General features: G+C 54.7%; 1 protein-coding gene across 6 annotated transcripts in view; it reads left to right on the top strand.

The window, feature by feature from the left end:
• USP35 (ubiquitin specific peptidase 35) overlaps positions 1-17,981 on the top strand; it is a 24,181-nt gene extending 6,200 nt beyond the window's left edge. For 4 of the 6 annotated variants that reach the window (XM_081282740.1, XM_081282742.1, XM_081282741.1 and 1 more), the window contains exons 2-11: positions 479-1,161; positions 2,149-2,281; positions 4,475-4,604; positions 5,021-5,122; positions 6,717-6,875; positions 11,076-11,269; positions 12,889-12,982; positions 13,838-13,944; positions 14,451-15,732; positions 16,778-17,981. In XM_081282740.1, the coding sequence (XP_081138866.1) occupies positions 489-1,161; positions 2,149-2,281; positions 4,475-4,604; positions 5,021-5,122; positions 6,717-6,875; positions 11,076-11,269; positions 12,889-12,982; positions 13,838-13,944; positions 14,451-15,732; positions 16,778-16,945 (3,042 nt within the window). In that variant the 5' untranslated portion in view covers positions 479-488 and the 3' untranslated portion in view covers positions 16,946-17,981. The remainder of the gene's footprint in view (positions 1-478; positions 1,162-2,148; positions 2,282-4,474; positions 4,605-5,020; positions 5,123-6,716; positions 6,876-11,075; positions 11,270-12,888; positions 12,983-13,837; positions 13,945-14,450; positions 15,733-16,777) is intronic. The other 2 variants (XM_081282739.1, XM_081282738.1) reach the window with 1 other exon arrangement.

Genomic DNA, 17,981 nt, shown 5'->3' with positions numbered 1-17,981 from the left:
ACAAAGAAGTGGGGACTTGCAAAGGTGTACTAATTTGGGAAAGGGCAAGGCATTTGAGTGAGGGCAGAGTACACTGTGTGAGATAGCCAGGGCTGGCCCCCACAGTCAGTGAGTCCTCTCCCCTAGAAGATGTGACTTGACCAGGACTCCACACAGCAGCTTCTAGATCCAGTATTATCTACCTGCCCCAGGAATGGCTGAGGTCTCCAGGGAAGCATGGGGAGAGGAGGTGGGCAGGTGCTCTGCAGTGGGAGCCCCTGACTCCCTGGGGTTTACTGTGTGCCACGTTTTGAGCTTTACTTTGTCAGGACTCCTTCCAGAGAGGTAGGTATCATTACCCCATCTCACAGATGAGAAAATTGAGGCCCAAAAAGGTTGAGTCGCTCAGCACTGGAGGGACAGCAGCAGAAACTTGACCATAGCTCTTGAGCCCCACAACTGTTGGGCAGGGTATGACCCCACTTCCTGTCCCCTGCAGCTAGGCCGTCATGGACAAGATCCTGGAGGCGGTGGTGACCTCGTCATACCCTGCAAGCGTGAAGCAAGGGCTGGTGCGGCGCGTCCTGGAGGCGGCACGGCAGCCACTGGAGAGGGATCAGTGCCTGGCCCTGCTGGCCCTGGGCGCGCGCCTCTATGTGGGAGGCGCCGACGAGCTGCCACGCCGCGTGGGCTGTCAGCTGCTGCACGTGGCCGGCCGCCATCACCCCGACGTCTTCGCCGAGTTCTTCAGCGCGCGCCGCGTGCTGCGCCTGTTGCAGGGTGGCGCGGGCCCGCCGGGTGCCCGCGCGCTGGCCTGTGTGCAGCTGGGCCTGCAGCTGCTGCCCGAGGGGCCCGCGGCTGAGGAGGTGTTCGCGCTGCTGCGGCGCGAGGTGCTGCGCACCGTGTGTGAGCGCCCGGGGCCCGCCGCCTGCGCGCAAGTGGCCCGGCTGCTGGCGCGGCACCCGCGCTGCGTGCCCGACGGCCCGCACCGCCTGCTCTTCTGCCAGCAGTTGGTGCGCTGCCTCGGCCGCTTCCGCTGCCCCGCGGAGGGCGAGGAGGGAGCGGTGGAGTTCCTGGAGCAGGCCCAGCAGGTGAGCGGGCTCCTGGCACAGCTGTGGCGTGCACAGCCTGCCGCCATCCTGCCCTGCCTCAAGGAGCTGTTTGCAGTTATCTCCTGCACAGGTGCGTGTGCGGCGGGGCCAGAGCACGGGCCCGCCGAGGTCCTGGATGGGTCCTGGGGCAGGAGTCTGTCTGTCTGTGTGGATTGTCTGCATGTTAGGCGGCACAGTAGCGCGGCATGTGTGTGCGAGGGGTGATGCACAGGTGGGGGATTGCGCTGTTACTTCACTTAGTTAGCAGTCCTGTCCTGAGCACCACTGTGGATCCTCTGCCATGGCGGGTGCTGGAAATGCAGGCAATAGTGGGCTGCCTGGTACATAGGATGACGAGCAATGGAGCAAGAGGGAAGAATGGGCTAGAGGAAGCCACAGAATGGTGGGTCATCGAGGCTTTTGGGTCAGGTGGGCTGCCTGGAAGTTAGGCTTTTGAACCTGGTCTTGAGAGATTGGCAGCACCTGGCAGCAAGGATGATGAGGGGAGGGTCTGGAGACCTTAAGAAGCTTGCAGGTGTACTGTAGAATCTTGACCCTCCATTGGCAGCTGTGGAACTGAATTCTAGGGCAAATGACTGAAAGAAGATCTTTGCCTTCCCTGATGTTAGGGCTAGCCGGGGGAAAGGAACTGGACTACACCAGGCAGGAAACAGAACCAAAGCTCTGTGTATAGTCAACACCTGGGCAATGAATTTGGATAACTCACCCGTAGGCCCGTGTCTATATGCCTTTCCTCCCAAGTGCACCCTCCCCTCCTACCTTTTCTGGCTAGTTCTAGTATTATGCCTTCTAAAGGACTTGCCCCTGCATCACAGTTGGGGGTTAGTGCTTTGTCTTGGGGACACTGGCTGGGACCAGGCTGGGACCTGGCAAGGTGGTGAATGGATGAGTGAGCAGTAATCCGGAGCTGTGATGCTGTAGGGGGAGAGGAGGTGGCCCTGATGTGCTCTTTGCAGAGGCCCAGCTTGTAGTTCCGTGGCAGCATGAGGGCAGGGAGTGGTGGGGAAGGGAAGAGGACTGCCTGCCTGGCTAAGCTCTGTCTATTTTCCTGTTCCAGAGGAGGAGCCGCCATCTAGTGCTCTGGCCAGTGTGGTCCAGCACCTCCCCTTGGAGCTCATGGATGGTGTGGTCCGGAACCTCAGCAATGATGACAGTGTGACGGACTCCCAGATGCTGACTGCTATCAGCAGGTGGGAAGCTGAGGGCTGGACAGTGGGGAGGGCTGGGCAGTGGGCAGGGCTAGGGCCCCTCTCTTTCTTCCTCCCAGAAGCCCCTTCCACTGGGTGTGGATGCTGTGCTAGTTTGGGGGTTGGAGGCCAGGCCCTCATATTTGTTTAGTTACTCAACCGTTCTCCAGCCTTCTCTGTGCTTGGCCCTGGGCTGGATGTGAGGGACACAAAATCCTGCTATAATGATGCTGCCAGGCTAGGTACCAGCTGTGTGACTCTGGAAGTGCCAAGGAACTGTTTCCTCCTCTGTAAAAGTGGAGGTGGGTGGTGGGATGAGAAGTTGCCAGACTTCCAGGCTTCCGTGGGGCTGTATAAGCAGGTGAAAATGGCTGGGCATGGTGGTGCACTTCTGTAATCCTACCTACTGGGGAGGCTGGGGCGGGAGGATCGCAAGTTCAAGGCCAGACTCAGCAACTTAGTGAGACTGTCCCAAAATAAAAAATGGGTTGGAGATGTAGCTCAGTGGTAGAGTACTTAGTATTGTAGGCCCCCAAATAACAACAGAGTACTTCATGACATGCTTTCTAAGTTTGGCAAATACCAACAACAGTCTGGTCCTTTTCAGCTCATTGAGCTCTTGTACATCCCTCCTCCCTCATTTGAATGTTGCCATACCTGTGATCTATCCTAATGGGCCTGTCTGGGAATCCCAGAGTATACTGCTGACTACTCAGACCCCAGGCACGTGGCTTGCCTCTTTCTGCCATTCTTCTCATGCCCATGTGCAGGCCCACCATCTCTGCAGGGCCTTCCTGGATTCCTTGTCATTAGCGGTTAGGAGCGTGGGCACTACTAGAGCCAAATTGCCCCAGATGCAATCCTGCCTCAACCACTTCTTGCTGGTGACTTTGCATAAGTAATCCAACCTATTTCAATTTCCTCAGCTATAAAGTGGTATATAATTGAGCCTAACATAGAGTTTTTAGGATAAAATTGGATGAAATGACAGACATGTAAAGTGCCTAGAACAGTGCTATGGAAACTACTATTATAATTAGCGTTACTGAGCTGGGGTTGCGGTTCAGTGGTAGAGCACTTGCCTAGGATGTGTGAAGCACTGGGTTCAATTCTCAGCACTGCATATAAATAAATAAATATCCATTGACAACTAAAATCATTAGCATTACTTTCTTTGTTTTTTAAAAAAATCATTAACATTACTTTCTTTGTTTTTGAAAAATTTTATTCTAATTTGTTATACACGATAGCAGAATGCATTTCAATTCGTAGTACACATATAGAGCACAATTTTTCATGTCTGGTTGTACACAAAGTAGGGTCTTTATACACTTTCTTTGTTCTTTATGGCACAGTCTGAGTATAAAATAACAAGCCAGCTGGGCACAGTGGCACACGCCTGTAATTCCAGCAGCTTGGGAAGCTGCAGCAGGAGAATCACAAGTTCAAAGCCAGCCTCAGCAAAAGTGAGGTGCAAAGTAACTCAGTGAGACCCTGTCTCTCTATAAAATACAAGATAGGGCTGGGGATGTGGCTCAGTGGTTGAGTGCCTCCAAGTTCAATCCCCAGTACCCCCTGCCAAAAAAATTAAATAAATAAGATAAATAAATAAATAAATAAAATAACAAGCCTAGTAGTGTTTTCCTGAGTGCCTTCTGCTTCAGCATTGAGCCTAATCCAAGGAGTGGCATTATGAGGATCAGATGAGATAATTCATATAAAGCAGAGCACGCCCTGTGCAGGCCGATGCTACTTGGTGTTGGCTTTTGTTACCTGCCTCACCGAATTGTCATATTGGTTGAAAGAGAGATCCTCCTCATTTTGTAGAGGAAGAAACTGAGGCCCAGAGAAGGGAAGTGTCTTGCTCCGGGTCACGTGGTGAGGGCCTGCTGGAGCCAGATCTTTAGTCCCAGAGGTGGCTAGAGGTCCCATTCCCCCACGCAGCCCAGCCTGGAGGGGTGAGGTTTGGGGCACCGAGAGGCTCCTTTCCTGGTGGGGTGAGCCTCAGTCTGTGAGGTGTCTGTGCAGGGCTCATTTGCATTTTCCGAGAGCTGTCTCTTCACCTCACAGACCCCACAGCTGCCCCGTGCAGGTGTGGGTCCCTGGGAACTGAAGACATGGCTAGTCTCTGGGCTGCCCTCACCCCTGCACTTGGGCCTCACTTGTCCCTATGTCACCGTGACTCCCCCTTGCTAGGATGATCGACTGGGTGTCCTGGCCCTTGGGGAAGAACATTGACAAGTGGATCATTGCACTGCTGAAGGGCCTGGCCGCTGTGAAGAAGTTCAGCATCTTGATCGAGGTTTCACTTGCCAAAATCGAGAAGGTTGGTGGTCCCTGTCCCGGCCCAGGCTTGCAGTCTTTCCTTCTGGTCTCTTGCTGGGGCCGTGCAGATCTGGGAAGCGGAGTACTGAGGCTCCCACCCAAGCCCACTGTGTGACTTGGGCCAGATATGACACTTCACACTGCCCCCCTCTGGGCCTCCCGTTCCCCCCATTGCTTGGTTCCTCTGATCGCCCACTGGAGTGAGGATGTCTTTGTCCATCCACCGGATTTCTAACTTTCTTGCTGCCTGTTTTGCTGTTTGTCAGTTCATCTGGGTCTGTGAGCACCTCCGTGTTCTTGCTCCCATCTGGACCTGCCACTTCAGCTCTGCTGTGTCTCAGTCCCCTCTCGGCCTGTGTTGCCCTTGGCCTTGGGTGGCCCAGGCCGGAGGGCTCCTGATCAGGCCCTTTCTCCTAGGTCTTCTCCAAGCTGCTGTACCCCATTGTCCGGGGAGCCGCCTTGTCTGTCCTCAGGTACATGCTCCTGACTTTCCAGCATTCCCACGAGGCCTTCCACCTGGTAAGGGTCCCTGTCTGCTGCCCCAGGGTGGGTGGCCCTGTGTTCCCTCCAGCCTGGAGGTGGATGTTTTTCTCTGTTGGGGAGGAGGGGTGGAGCCTGACGCCCCAGACCTTGAGGCCCTGGATGTTAGCACAGGGGGTGCTGGAAACCCACTGTACACACAGGATGCTGAGGCCACAGCATTTGTGTGCCTTTTCCCTGGGCACACAGTAGAGTGACAGAGCCTCGACTGATGACCACTAGTATTCCTTGGGCCTGGGTCTGCCGGGCACAGAGCTGAAGATGGTATCGCGTTCATTCATCCAATTCCTAGACAGTTTCTGCCAGTTTTTTTTTTTTTTTCAGTTGAAGAAAGGGAAGTTCAGGGAAGTTAAGTCACTTGTCCTGGCCACACAGCTGGTGACAGAACAGAGAAGCCAAGTTGGTCTGATTCCCAACCCACTGTCCTTCCTATACCCCTTGTCCCCCAGCACCCAGGTGGCCTGGCCTCTAGCTCGGGCCCTTCCTGTTGTCCTCATGGTCCTCCCTTGGCAGGGCTGCTGCCTCACTCTGCCTGTTTTCCCTGGGACCTGCATGTGGGGCCCCAGATTCTGGTGGCCCTGGTCAGGGCAGTGACACTTCACACTGCCCAGTTTGCTGCAGTGGGCTAAGCCAGAATTTGGGGGACTCAGGGTTGAGCCCCAATCTTCCATTTACCTGATGTGGTGACCTTGGGCTGGACACTTAAGCTCAGAGCCTAGCATGGGGAAACCTTAGTCAGGGGGAGGGGATTGGATAAGGTGATATTTGATTGGAGCCTGTCACATGTTCGGGGCTTGACAAGAACATTTCCTTCCATCCTTCTTGGCTTCCTCCTTCCTGTGGCCCAACTTTGTCATGATATTATTTCAAACCCAAGGAGCTTGAAGATTGAAACCCCGTGGGTCAGGGGATAGAATGGGCTTCAGACTTAGATTTGGCTTAGACACCAACCTCCGTAACCCACAGTGAAATGCTGGCACATTCTGTAACCTCCCTGGGGCTGGGGGTGTAGCTCAGTGGTAGAGCACTTGCCTGGTATGTATAAGGCCCTGGGCTCAGTGCATAGCACTGCAAAGAAGTTTTTATTACGTAGCCTGGAGTTTCGGTGTCTGCATCTGTAGGATGCGGGTGATCGTGGATACATAAAGTCACTGTGAAGATGAAGTGCTTGGCATGCAAATGTTTGTCCCTAGAGGCTGTGCACATGCTGTCAGGGCCCACCCAGCTGGCTGTGTTGTGGCCCCAGCATCACTTCCAGGCAGAGTAGCCCTGGTCACTCAGGCCTTCAGGATCTCGGGGCAGGTCATTTAGCTGAGGCTAAACATTGGGAGCTTGGGCTCAGGCCTCCCTTCCACTGTGAGGGTATTTATCCTATTTCACAGATGAAACTGAGGCACGAAATCTTGGGGTGTGTTTCGTACAAGGATATCACCTGCCCACAGAGCTCCCCCATCTGGATGAAGGGGACAGTGGTCATGTACCTCAAAGAGCTCTGGGTGCTTTCAGCCGTGACCACAGTCCCACTTCCCAGAGGTTAAATGGAACTTGACCTGGCCCCCCTCTGCTCTCACAGCTTCTCCCTCACATCCCCCCTATGGTGACCTCTCTGGTCAAGGAGGACTCGAACTCAGGGACCAGCTGCCTGGAGCAGCTGGCGGAGCTGGTCCACTGCATGGTGTTCAGGTTCCCGGGATTCCCAGACCTGTATGAGCCTGTCATGGAGGCCATCAAGGTGAGTCACGGTCCCCCCCTTGCCCCTCAGCCTGCTCTAGCTCTTGGGTCTTCCATGGGTTGGTGGCAGCTTCCTGTCATTTGATTCTAGGCTATCTCCTGTCACCTCCCCAGGCCAGTGTGTGCTTTGGGCACCCTGAGCTACCCACTGTTCCTCAGATGGGTCGTCCTGTCATGGCCACCCTGAGCCCTTGTTCTCCTGTGAACCTTTCCCCATCTGCTCGATTGCTTTGTCCTTCGTGCCTCTGCACAAGTGTTGCTCCCTCCTGAAGCCTTCCCTGTAACTATACCACCCTGCTACCAGGCTGGGCCAGGGCCTCTCTGGGCTCTTATGGCCCTGGTGCATGCTGTCACACATTCACTGTGTGTCTGCCCCCACCAGTATGAGCACTCCAGAGCAGGGTGGCCTTCTCTGTACCAAGCCAACAGAGGACACAAGAATGAAGCAAATGGCCTCCTTTATTGAGGCCTCTCAGCCCAGGGCAGGTGACACACCTGTGTGTAAGGAAGGCTGATCTAAGAGCTTGCCTTGTTCACGGGGGTGGTGCCAAGGAGGCAGAGATCCCCTCCATTTGAGAAGGAGGCTGTGTGAGGAAAGGTTTCTCAGCTGTTGTGGTAGGTCTCTAGGGACTGAGTGTCGCCAGCACTTGTAGGTAGTGCTGCACGACGGTGTTTTCCCACATAATTTTGTCTAATATTTACAAGAAACCTGTGAAGCAGATGATACCTCATAGATGAGGAGAATGAGGTTTGGAGAGCTTTGGGGATCCGTTGAGTCTCCGAGACAGCCAGAGCCCGGGATTGCTGAGGCCTTTCCCATGTCAGACACAGCGGCAGGCCCAGGTGTTGGGGAGGATGTCTGAGTTGGTGGCCCTTGTAGAACCTCTGCCCTTCGCACTGTAGCACTGACTCCAGATCCTCTGGAAAGTGTCCCCCACAGAACATCTAGAAACGCTTGTCAAGATATAACATCTTTTTTTAATTAAATAGGTAAGCTTGCAAGAAAGTCAGGGAGGAGGGATCCCTAGGAGCCAAAGAGGACTAGAAAACCGAATTCTGTTGTGGAGAGGGTGATGTTCTTTTGCCTTGGGGTGGGGCAGGACAGTAGAGGGTACGAGGTGAGATGGCCAACCTCAGCCATGAAGGGACTAGAGACGAGGCTTAGGGCCTGTTTTCGGTAGGGAGTTGGCCCTGTGCAGCCCACTGAAGGCCAGGAGAGGCTTTACTGTTAATAATAAAAAAAAATCTGGAAAAATATACAAATGGTCCAAAATAAACATCAAGGAAACTTCTGGCTTCGTCTGGACTCTGGACTGGGGGAAAAACAGTTTTTACAACCAGCTGCCTGCTTTCATGTGGGTTTAGGGGTTCCAATTCAGGTCATTTTGGGATTTGTAGGGCCCAATCTCAGATATTAACATTAAAAGTATTCATAAATTCATACCCATGGGTTGCTTAGGAGGCACAAACAAAAGTCATAAAATTCTATTGACGATGAATCTATTGTATTTTTTAATCCGAAATCACAAAATGGGGGCATCCCACCAGTTCTGGGGGTAAATTACAATAAACCAAACCTTCTATCAATTTCTTGAATCTTCTGTTTTTGGGACTCCACACGGGAGAGTGTTCTGATAGAGTGAACACGCAGTGGGTGGGGGGCTGCCTCCACAGGGCGCAGGCTCCCTGCACTGGGGTGGATATGGTGAGGAGATGGGACTCCTGCTTTTTGGGGATGTGCTGAGTTTATGGGACTGTCAGCACCTGTTTTCTGCCAGACTGAGATTCGGGTGAGCAGGGGCCATGCTGTTTTGATCTTTGTCTTCTGTGCCCAGGGACTGGGAGTGAATGAGTAGAGTATCACTACAGTATGACTGTAGTGTCACACGTCTGGAATCCCAGTGACTTGGGAGGCTGAGGCAAGAGGATCTCAAGTTCAAGCCCAGCCTGAGCAACTTAGTGAGACCCTGGCTCAAAATAAGTATTAAAAAAAAGGTGCAGCTCAGTGGTAGAGCGCCTCTGGGTTCAGTCCCCAGTACTGCAAAATGCCATGGAAAAGCCACGTGATCCAGTGTGAGGAGCGCTGTGGCTGTAAAGTAAGGGTGGACACAGGGAAGAGAGCTGGAGCTGCCTGGGGCATGAAGGAGACCTGAGATGAGTGAGTCCCAAGTTTTGCAGACTTCAGCTGATGGTCAAGGTGAATCTGCAGATACCTGCTTTAGTAGGTGCAGGGAGTTAAACAGGCAGATGGTGCAGGGATGCCCGGGAGATGCTTTCTGGAAAGCCTCATGGGAAGGGGGTGTTGGAGTTAGACCTGGGCCAGTGGAGATTGGCAGAAGGACACTTCAGGTGAGTCAGAGGGAAAGGCCCAGAGCGGGGGAACCTCTAAGTCCTATATGACAGTAATTGTGTGTGTGTGTGCTCGCGCGCGTGCGCCCGCACATGGGGCTGGGTGGGGATCACAAAGGTTGGCAGAGTCAGACCTTGAGAACAGGCTGAGGCACTGCTTAATCCAGTAGGTCTAGGCTTTTCAAACCTTCCACCAAGGCACTGCCCTTAGAGGAGGGGACTTAACCTACCCAGAGCAGTCTGACATGATCTCTTCCTCTGCGTCTTAAAGGCCTAAGTATATACTTCGTAATTATAAACACTTATTTCAATGTAAACGTTCTTTTTGTCCTTAAATATTAGCTGTGCCAACATTTGTCCTGTGGCTTTGAGTACCCCTTGGTACAAGCCCATGTGAAAGGCGAGACAGCAGGCGATACTTTAATAAAATTCTTCCTTGTGTGTTGTGCATGTATATTGTTTGTACACATTTCCCTTTGTAAATAAGTTCTGGAAGAATCTCTCATGTAGATGTGTTAAGTTATAGCAATTTCTCCCGGAGATGTGTTCCTTGTCAGGGTGTTGATGTATCTAATTCAGTATCACTCGGGATTTGAGAGTTATTTGGAAATTTTAATTTCCTAAGAGTATAAAGTTATCTGGGAAATTGGGCATGTTTGTATGGCTGTGTTTGCAGTCCTCCGTGCACGTCTGCATGTGGGATTCTGTCTTTCGTCCCTATTCTTGTGTGGTGGGGGATTAGGTCAGGCTTAATAGGGAGGAAGCGGAAGATGCTGAGATTGTATCTACTGCTCTCCCCACTGGCTGCATTTTTTTTTTAATCATCTGTGAGAGGTGACTCACTAGTCCTCTAAATTATCTGATAAATGATCCAAGGAAATGAGTGAGCAAAAGTGTTAAACCACAGCCGAGCAAGGCATTAGCCAGAGGATGTGCACTGTGGGGAGGGTTTGGGTGCTAAGGGTTTGAAGCCCTTTGGCGTCTTGGACAAATCTAGGGCCTTGTGCTTAAAAGCCAGAATGTGCGTACAGCTGGAGCAACCCCTAAGAATACTGCTGAAGAGTGCCCCATGTGCTTGGGTGGGTTTCTTTATGTCGTCGTTGGTCCCTTTGCCCGGTGGTCTTCTGGTGTAGCTGTTTGACGTAACAAAGATCAGTGAGGGGGACAGTGCCGGTGCCTGAGCCCACGGCTGAGCGCCCGGACTTCAGAGCCCAGGAGCCTCCCACCATCCTGACTGGGCTCAGGTGCTGCGGTGACTAATGCTTTTCAAGGTGACTTAGCGAATCCAAAAGTGGAAGGTGAAGTGGGAACGTCACCGTGAGTGAGCACCACGGAGCACAGGATGCCACGCCAATGTTAGGTGAGCACACTGAAGCCCAGGAGGTCAACTGGCCGAGGCAGAGAGGCTTACTGACCATGGCCAGGCGGCTAGTGAGGATGAGCACTAGGGCTAGACGTGAGGTCTCGACGCCCCTGGATCTGACCTGTGGGCACGTGTTGTCATTGCTCAGTCTGGCACTGCCTGGGCTCTGCCAGGAACATGCTCACTCTTCACTCCTTCTGTGACCCTGAACAGTTCTTTTCTGTCTGAATCCTAGTTTTTTCGTCTTTTAAACGGGGATGTGCTGTCTGGAGGCAGTTGTCACTGAAAGATTCTGTAGAAGTCCACGTGTCAGAATGAAAGCCTGACACAAGTGTGAGCAAGGACTGTCCATACCGTCTCTGGAACGCCTCCGAGTGGTGGGCTTGGGAGGTGCCGGAGCAGGCTGCAGCCCGGGAAGGCTTCCCAGGGGAGGGTGCGTTTTGAGCTGACCCGGGTGCCCACTGTCCAGCCTGCTTATTCCCTCCTCAGGACCTCCACGTTCCCAATGAGGACCGCATCAAGCAGCTGCTGGGGCAGGATGCCTGGACCTCGCAGAAGAGTGAGCTGGCTGGCTTCTACCCCCGGCTCATGGCCAAGTCAGACACGGGCAAGATTGGTTTAATCAACCTGGGAAACACGTGCTACGTGAACAGCATCCTCCAGGCCTTGTTCATGGCGTCTGAGTAGGTGCTGCTTTTGAATTCCTTGTGTGCCCTTCTCCCCTTTGGGCTCTCTGGTGAAAGGTGGGGGTGAGCCTTGCTTTGCATTGTTGGTGTGACTCTCTGAGGTCTGTGGCCAGGGGGCCCCAGGCCGTTGTGGTGGCAGTAGGTGTTGAGCATGGACAGGAACCACAGGTGGGCTGCAGCGGGAGGGGCTGCTCTGGGCTGGCTGGTACCACTGGCTCTTCTCCTAGAGTCCTGGGGGTGCAGTGTGTCTTTAGATTGGGACTCCCACTCACTCTCCTGCTTTTAATGAAACAAGCATAGTCTTAGTTGTCCATGACCATTTTATGGGTTTCATGGATTGCTTAAAAATTACTCCAAGTTTCAGCTTGGATTCAGCGAGAGGAAGCTTGGGTTCTGATATTACAGTGACCTCAGGTCAATTTTTTCTCTGAGCTTCAGGTTCAGTGGAAGGAAGCTAGAGCTGGTCTCTAAGGTTTCCTTAGGCACTGCTTATTGTTCTTCTCAAACTGCCTGGTGAAGGACTAGTTTTGTTGTTCTGATACCAAGACCATTGCTGTGTCCTGACCTCAGACACTCTAGGCCGAGTTGTTCACCATCTCCTCCCTGGCCTCTGGCCTCACCTGGTATGTGCAGACCATTATTTCTGTAAAATAATGATTTGCCAGATATGTGATCATGTGCTTCTATGATCATAGTCGTGTTAAAATGCTGCACAAGCTGGGTGTGGTGACACATGCTTCTAATACCAGCTGCTCAAGAGGCTGAGGCAGGAGAATCACAAGTTTGAGGCCAGCTTTGAACCTAGGGAGATCCTGCCTCAAAATTTAAAAACGGCTGGGGACATAGCTCAGTGGAGGAACATGTGTCTAGCATGTGTGAGATCCTGGGTTTGAGCCCCGGTCCTGCAATGCTTTGAGTCATGCTGCTCTGTGCAGTGTCTGGGTGGGACAATGTGACTGATCTGCCCAGAGATGCCTGTGAGAACCAAAGCCAAGCTGCATCTCAGAAGTTGGCTTGTTCCAGGGATAGAGGCTGTCGGGAGGTCTCCACCTGTTCTCATAGGATCAGACCCCTGTCACTGAGAGCCAGTCTGCCCCTGTGGTGTCCTCTTCTTTCAGCACATCCCTCACATTGACCCTCCCTCCTCCTTCATTTGAAGGCAGGAGAGTAACTCGGGATGGCAGGGCCTGGAGGAGTGGGTGGCAGGGCTGAAGTGGGGACGAGTCCTGTTCTGGACGGGTGTGGATGGCATTTCCTGGAGGAAGTAACCAGCAGAGTGTCCGAGTGGCTGGGAGGATGGTGGCATGGACACTGGGGCACACTGGAGTCCCAACCTTGGAACACTGGCATGTTTAACTCCTGGAGTCGTGGGGTGTCAGAGCCGGAGGGGACTGCAGGGATGGGTGGCCTTGTTGTATCCTTTGTTGTCATACCAAGACAACTGCTGTGTCCTGACCTCAGACACTCTAGGCCGAGTTGTTCACCATCTCTTCCCCGGCCTGTGGCCTCACCTGGAGCTGGAACTGTCCATCCGGAGGCTCTGGGTTGTCCGCTGTGTGGTGAGTGGAGGCTCCAGGGCCCTCGGCTCACCTGGGTGCTCCTGCTTTGTTTTGAAGCTTTCGACACTGTGTGCTCCGCCTGACTGAGAACAACTCGCAGCCCTTGATGACCAAGCTGCAGTGGCTCTTTGCCTTCTTGGAGCACAGCCAGGTGTGCGCAGGGCCCTGGGGGGGTCGGGGTGGGGGAGGTGCCACCAGGCCCTGCAGTGCTGCCCTCCTGGCTCTGGGACCTGCCTGTATCTGGCTGCATCTGGCTGTGAGCTCCCGCTGTGAGTACCTGAGCCCCTTCCAGTCTGGCCCAGGTTCATGGTCAAAGTCGCTGGGAAGGAGGTGTCTGCCTGGCAGGAGTGGCTCCTGGAGCCACGCAGCCGCTTGCATTAAGGTGTGCTTCCTTCATCTACTGCCATTTGTGAGCACCTGTGTTGCCAGGTACCCTGAGGGCTGTTGAAAGTACTAAGTTAAACAGAGCAAATATTGTCTGCCCTCATGGAACCTAAATCCCATGGCTGGGGATTCTGCATGGCTCTGTGGGCACAGGGATGAGGAAGCCTCATCAGAGCTGTGGGCAGAGGGACCTGCAGGGGACAGTTGAAGGGAAGGGAAGGACAGGGAAGGGAAGTGTGGTGTGTGTGGGGAGGGAGAGGGATTAATGATGGAGAAGATGGTGTTGGGAAGGTGTCACAGACAAGGCCACACTGCACTGGGGTCTCATTTTGACAGGGGCGAGGGGTGCTCTAGGCAGCACAGGAGGTGGGCATAGGACCAAGCAGGTGGGAGAGGGAAGAGCAGATCCCCAGAGGAGGGCTTATCTCCAATATCCTGTCCCCTGCTTGAGTCGCATGGATCTGTGGGCTGGGACAGGTGAGGGACAGCTAGGAAACAGGACTTGAGAGGAGGCCGGGATGTTTGAAACGGAGTCCTGGGAGCCCTCAGGCCTAACGTGCAGCAGAAATGGTGGGCATGTGACTGGTAGCTTCTGGCTTCACTTTCCCCTTCCTTGTCCTAGAGGCCGGCGATTTCCCCTGAGAACTTCCTCTCTGCGTCCTGGACACCCTGGTTCAGCCCTGGCACCCAGCAGGACTGTTCAGAGTACCTAAAGTACCTGCTGGATCGGTAAGGGAGGCCAGGGCCCTGGTTCCGGGTGGGTCCAGAGAGGGTTGTGGGGGAGACTCCTCCCCTCCCGGCTGGGTGGCATCTTCCTGGAAAGGGAGCCAGCTTCCACTTGTGGCAGGCAAGGAAGGTGTGCACCAAGGGCGTGGGCCAGGCCTCAGTGTTGGAAGTCTGGAGAAGCTGCACTGCATGGTGGTTTCCGAGGGTTGGGGTGTGTGTGCATGTTGTGCTGTGCTGGCCTGAGTGCGCCAGTCCTTACCACTGCCCGGGGTGTGACACCTAGGTCGGGCACGTCTTTCCGTGGTGTCTATGTGCCTGCATGCAGGTGAGTCTGTGTTGTGTGCTGGCCCTGTGCCAGGTATTTAGTGTGCCATTTTGTAAGCATGTGTTCCCTGGACAGACTCCTGCATTTGTCCATCAATCCTGTGGTCGTGGGCAGGGTGGCTGGGCGGGAGGGCGGGTGCACTGCAGGTGTACAGATGCAGACCCCGTGCTGTCGCCTGCCCCAGGCTGCACGAAGAAGAGAAAACCGGGACGCGGATCTGCCAGAAGCTCAAGCAGTCCAGCTTGCCCTCCCCGCCCGAGGAGCCCCCTAGCCCCAGCTCAACCTCTGTGGAGAAAATGTTTGGAGGCAAGATTGTGACCCGGATATGCTGCCTCCACTGCCTCAACGTCTCCTCCCGAGAGGAGGCCTTCACGGACCTCTCTCTTGCCTTCCCTCCTCCGGAGCGCTGTCGCCGGCGCCGCCTGGGCTCGGTGATGCTCCCTGCAGAAGATGTCGGAGCCCCGGTTCCCAGCAGGGCGGGTCCCCGGAGGCAAAGGAAACACTGCATCACTGGGGACGCACCTCCCGCCGTGCTGGACATCGGAGGCCTGGGCTCCCCGGGAGCTGGTGGGCAGAGTGGCCGGGAAGAGAAGGCGGAGAGGGAGGAGGAAGGGAAGGAGGGCAAAGAGGAAGGAGGAGGAAAGGAAGAGGAGGAGGGGGGGACGCTGGAGAAGGAGGAAGGGGAGAAAGAGAAGGAAGAGGAGGAGAAGGGACGAGAAGAGGAGAAGGAGGAGGAGAAGGAGAAGGAGAAGGAGGCCGATCCCGAGGAGGAGGAGGAGAACAACTTGGGACCGGGGAGCCACAGGGATCCCGCCCCCGCCCGGGAGCCCACGTGCGGCCCCGAGGGCTCCCGCTCTGTCCTGGACCTCGTCAACTACTTCCTGTCCCCCGAGAGGCTGACCGCAGAGAACCGCTACTACTGCGAGTCGTGCGCCTCCCTGCAGGACGCCGAGAAGGTGGTGGAGCTGAGCCAGGGCCCGCGCTACCTCGTGCTGACGCTGCTGCGCTTCTCCTTCGACCTGCGCACCATGCGGCGCCGCAAGATCCTGGACGACGTCACCATTCCCCTCCTGCTCCGCCTGCCGCTGGCTGGTGGCCAGGGCCAGGCCTATGACCTGTGCAGTGTTGTGGTGCACTCCGGGGTGTCCTCAGAGAGTGGCCACTACTACTGCTACGCGCGGGAGGGCGCTGCGCGCCCGGCCCCGCCTCTGGGAACTGCTGACAGGCCGGAGCCCGAGAACCAGTGGTACCTGTTCAATGACACGCGGGTGTCCTTCTCCTCCTTCGAGTCTGTCAGCAACGTCACCTCCTTCTTCCCCAAGGACACAGCCTATGTGCTCTTTTACCGCCAGCGGCCTGGGGAGGTGCCTGAGGTTGAACCGGGCTCTCCCAGAGCCCGAGCAGAGCCCACCCTCCACAAGGACTTGATGGAAGCTATTTCCAAAGACAACATCCTCTACCTGCAGGTGAGCGGACCCCGGGTCTCTGCTGTGACCTGGGTGGCGGGGTCCAGTCTCAGCACAGCCCCCAGCTTGGATCAGTCCTTGGTTATCTCTTTGAGTTGCTTCCTTTTCTCTATTTTTTGTGGCTCTGGGGATCGAGCCCAGCGCTTCACACATACTGTGAAAGAGTCCCGCCACTGCGCTGCACCCAGCTGCTTCCTTCTTAAAACCCATTCATTATCCATCACTCAGGACCAGGAAGGTCAGTGGCCCTGACAGATCCCTTCCTTCAGAGAAGCAGATGTTAAATAATTGATTTTGCAGTTGTTAGGGCGCTGAAAGAGCTGCCTGGTAGTAGAGTCAGTGGGCAGGGAATGCCACTGGGAGCTTTTGGAGGGGCCACCTACCTGTGACCCCCATATAACATTTTCTGATTTTCTTCAGTGTGGAGAGTAGCATCAATATTCAGCAACAGGGACAGCAAGGGCTTTGACTGATGGGACAGGCACTAGCCAGGATGGCCTTCAGATCCTGCATCTAGAGTTGGTGTTTTGTGGGAGACTCTGGGGGGAGACAGTGCAGTAGTGAGGGATCTGTGGGGCTGATCTCATTTTGGCAGGAGGAGGAACTTGCTTATGGGCAGACACTGCTCATGCCTTGAGAGGTAATCATTTGGACCCCTGTGGTCAGGAAGCCTGTGGACAAGTTCCCAAGTGGTATGACATGACAGGTCCCTGGACTTTCTGCTTCCACCTCAGGCCATTGTCAGCTAGTTAGTCTAGTATAATGAGTTCCTTCTTTCAAGGGACTGGAATTTTTACTGAGAGGAGGTGGTGGGGGAGGGGAGGATTCTGAAGCCTAGATCTAGGGTAGATCTACAGTAGAAGGGTCTGCCTCACCTATTGTGCCCCAAGACAGAAGCTGTGCTTCCTCTGTGGCCTGGCCCTGGAGACCCAGAAGGGACACTCCGGTGTGCTGAGCTGGGTGGCACTGGGAGGGGAGTAAAGGAGGATCTGGCAGTAGGGGTCTGATTTTTAAGTGATTCCCTCCCCCTCACCTGTGTTCTCAGGAGCAGGAGAAGGAGGCCCGCAGCAGGGCGGCCTACATCTCGGCCCTCCCTGCCTCTCCGCACTGGGGCAGGGGCTTTGATGAAGACAAGGATGAGGATGAAGGCTCTCCAGGGGGCTGCAACCCTGCAGGTGGCAATGGAGGTGACTTCCACAGACTGGTCTTCTGAAGTGAAACTTTCCCCAGCCTGCTCCTTCGTGCGGGGGCACCACAGCCAACCTCAGGGGGCCTCGAGCCCCTCCTTCTGGGAGCCAGGTGGGGTCTGAGGGTGGTTGAAGCCCAGGGCTGAAATGGGCCCTTCCAAGGGCAGGAAGGATGGAGAGGGAGCTTCTAGGATGTTGGCCCTGAGCTGAAGGGTACGAGAAACCCAAATATGGAGGGGATCCCTGACCCCCTTAAACTGGGCCCTCAGACCCTGGTACTGGGATCAGTTCCATTAAGATTTTACACCCAAGTGTCCTGGTTCACTTGGAGCAGCTTGGATGGACGCACGCTGGGCTTTGCCTCCCCCACTTCCCTGCAGGCCCCATCCTAGAGACCCTGAGCTGGCCCTGGAGCCAGGGCCGAGCTTTTGCTCAAGCGTCCTGCCGTCCAGTAGCACTTAGCACTTCTCTTCCAGCTCTTGCTCAATAAGATAAAAAGCACAGTGGGATCCAAGCCCTTGCACCAAGAAAGGGGCTGCTTGTTGCCTCTGGCTGCCTGCCTTGTTTCTCTAAGGGGTTTCAGAGGCGAGGCTTGGGGTGCCTTTGGGGGACACCTGCACTGACTGTACTTTTTTGAGGAGAGTAGATGGCAAAGCAGTATGGCACAGGATCAGAAGGATCTCCCTGGCCTCACTCCTTTAGCTGTCCCCCTATACAGCACTGAAGGAGAGGAGAGACCCTCCCCCAGTGTCCCCTAGCCTGCCTCAGTGCCTGTGATGCCACCATTTGTATCTCCCTCCTGGTTAAGGCTGAGAATTCTTATTTTATTGCAAAGATGTTTTCTTGTCAGGAAGCCATCAACAGTTCCGAGGAAGCTGGCTGGCTCGGCTCCTCGGATCAGCGGGCCACGTGAGGGCTGGGCGGGGGGCACTGTGAAGCAGACAGGCCTCACTGTGCCCTGACGCTGCTCTAGCCCCTTCTAAATGGAGACAAATGATTCATGTTCTCAAACAGGAATAAAACTAGGTTCTCTGAAGCCTGTGAAAGATGTTGTTCTTCCCG

The sequence above is a fragment of the Spermophilus citellus genome, assembly GCF_964194105.1.
Source record: "Spermophilus citellus genome assembly, chromosome: 2".
NCBI lineage: Eukaryota > Metazoa > Chordata > Mammalia > Rodentia > Sciuridae > Spermophilus > Spermophilus citellus.
This window is presented reverse-complemented; position numbering and strand designations above follow the sequence as displayed.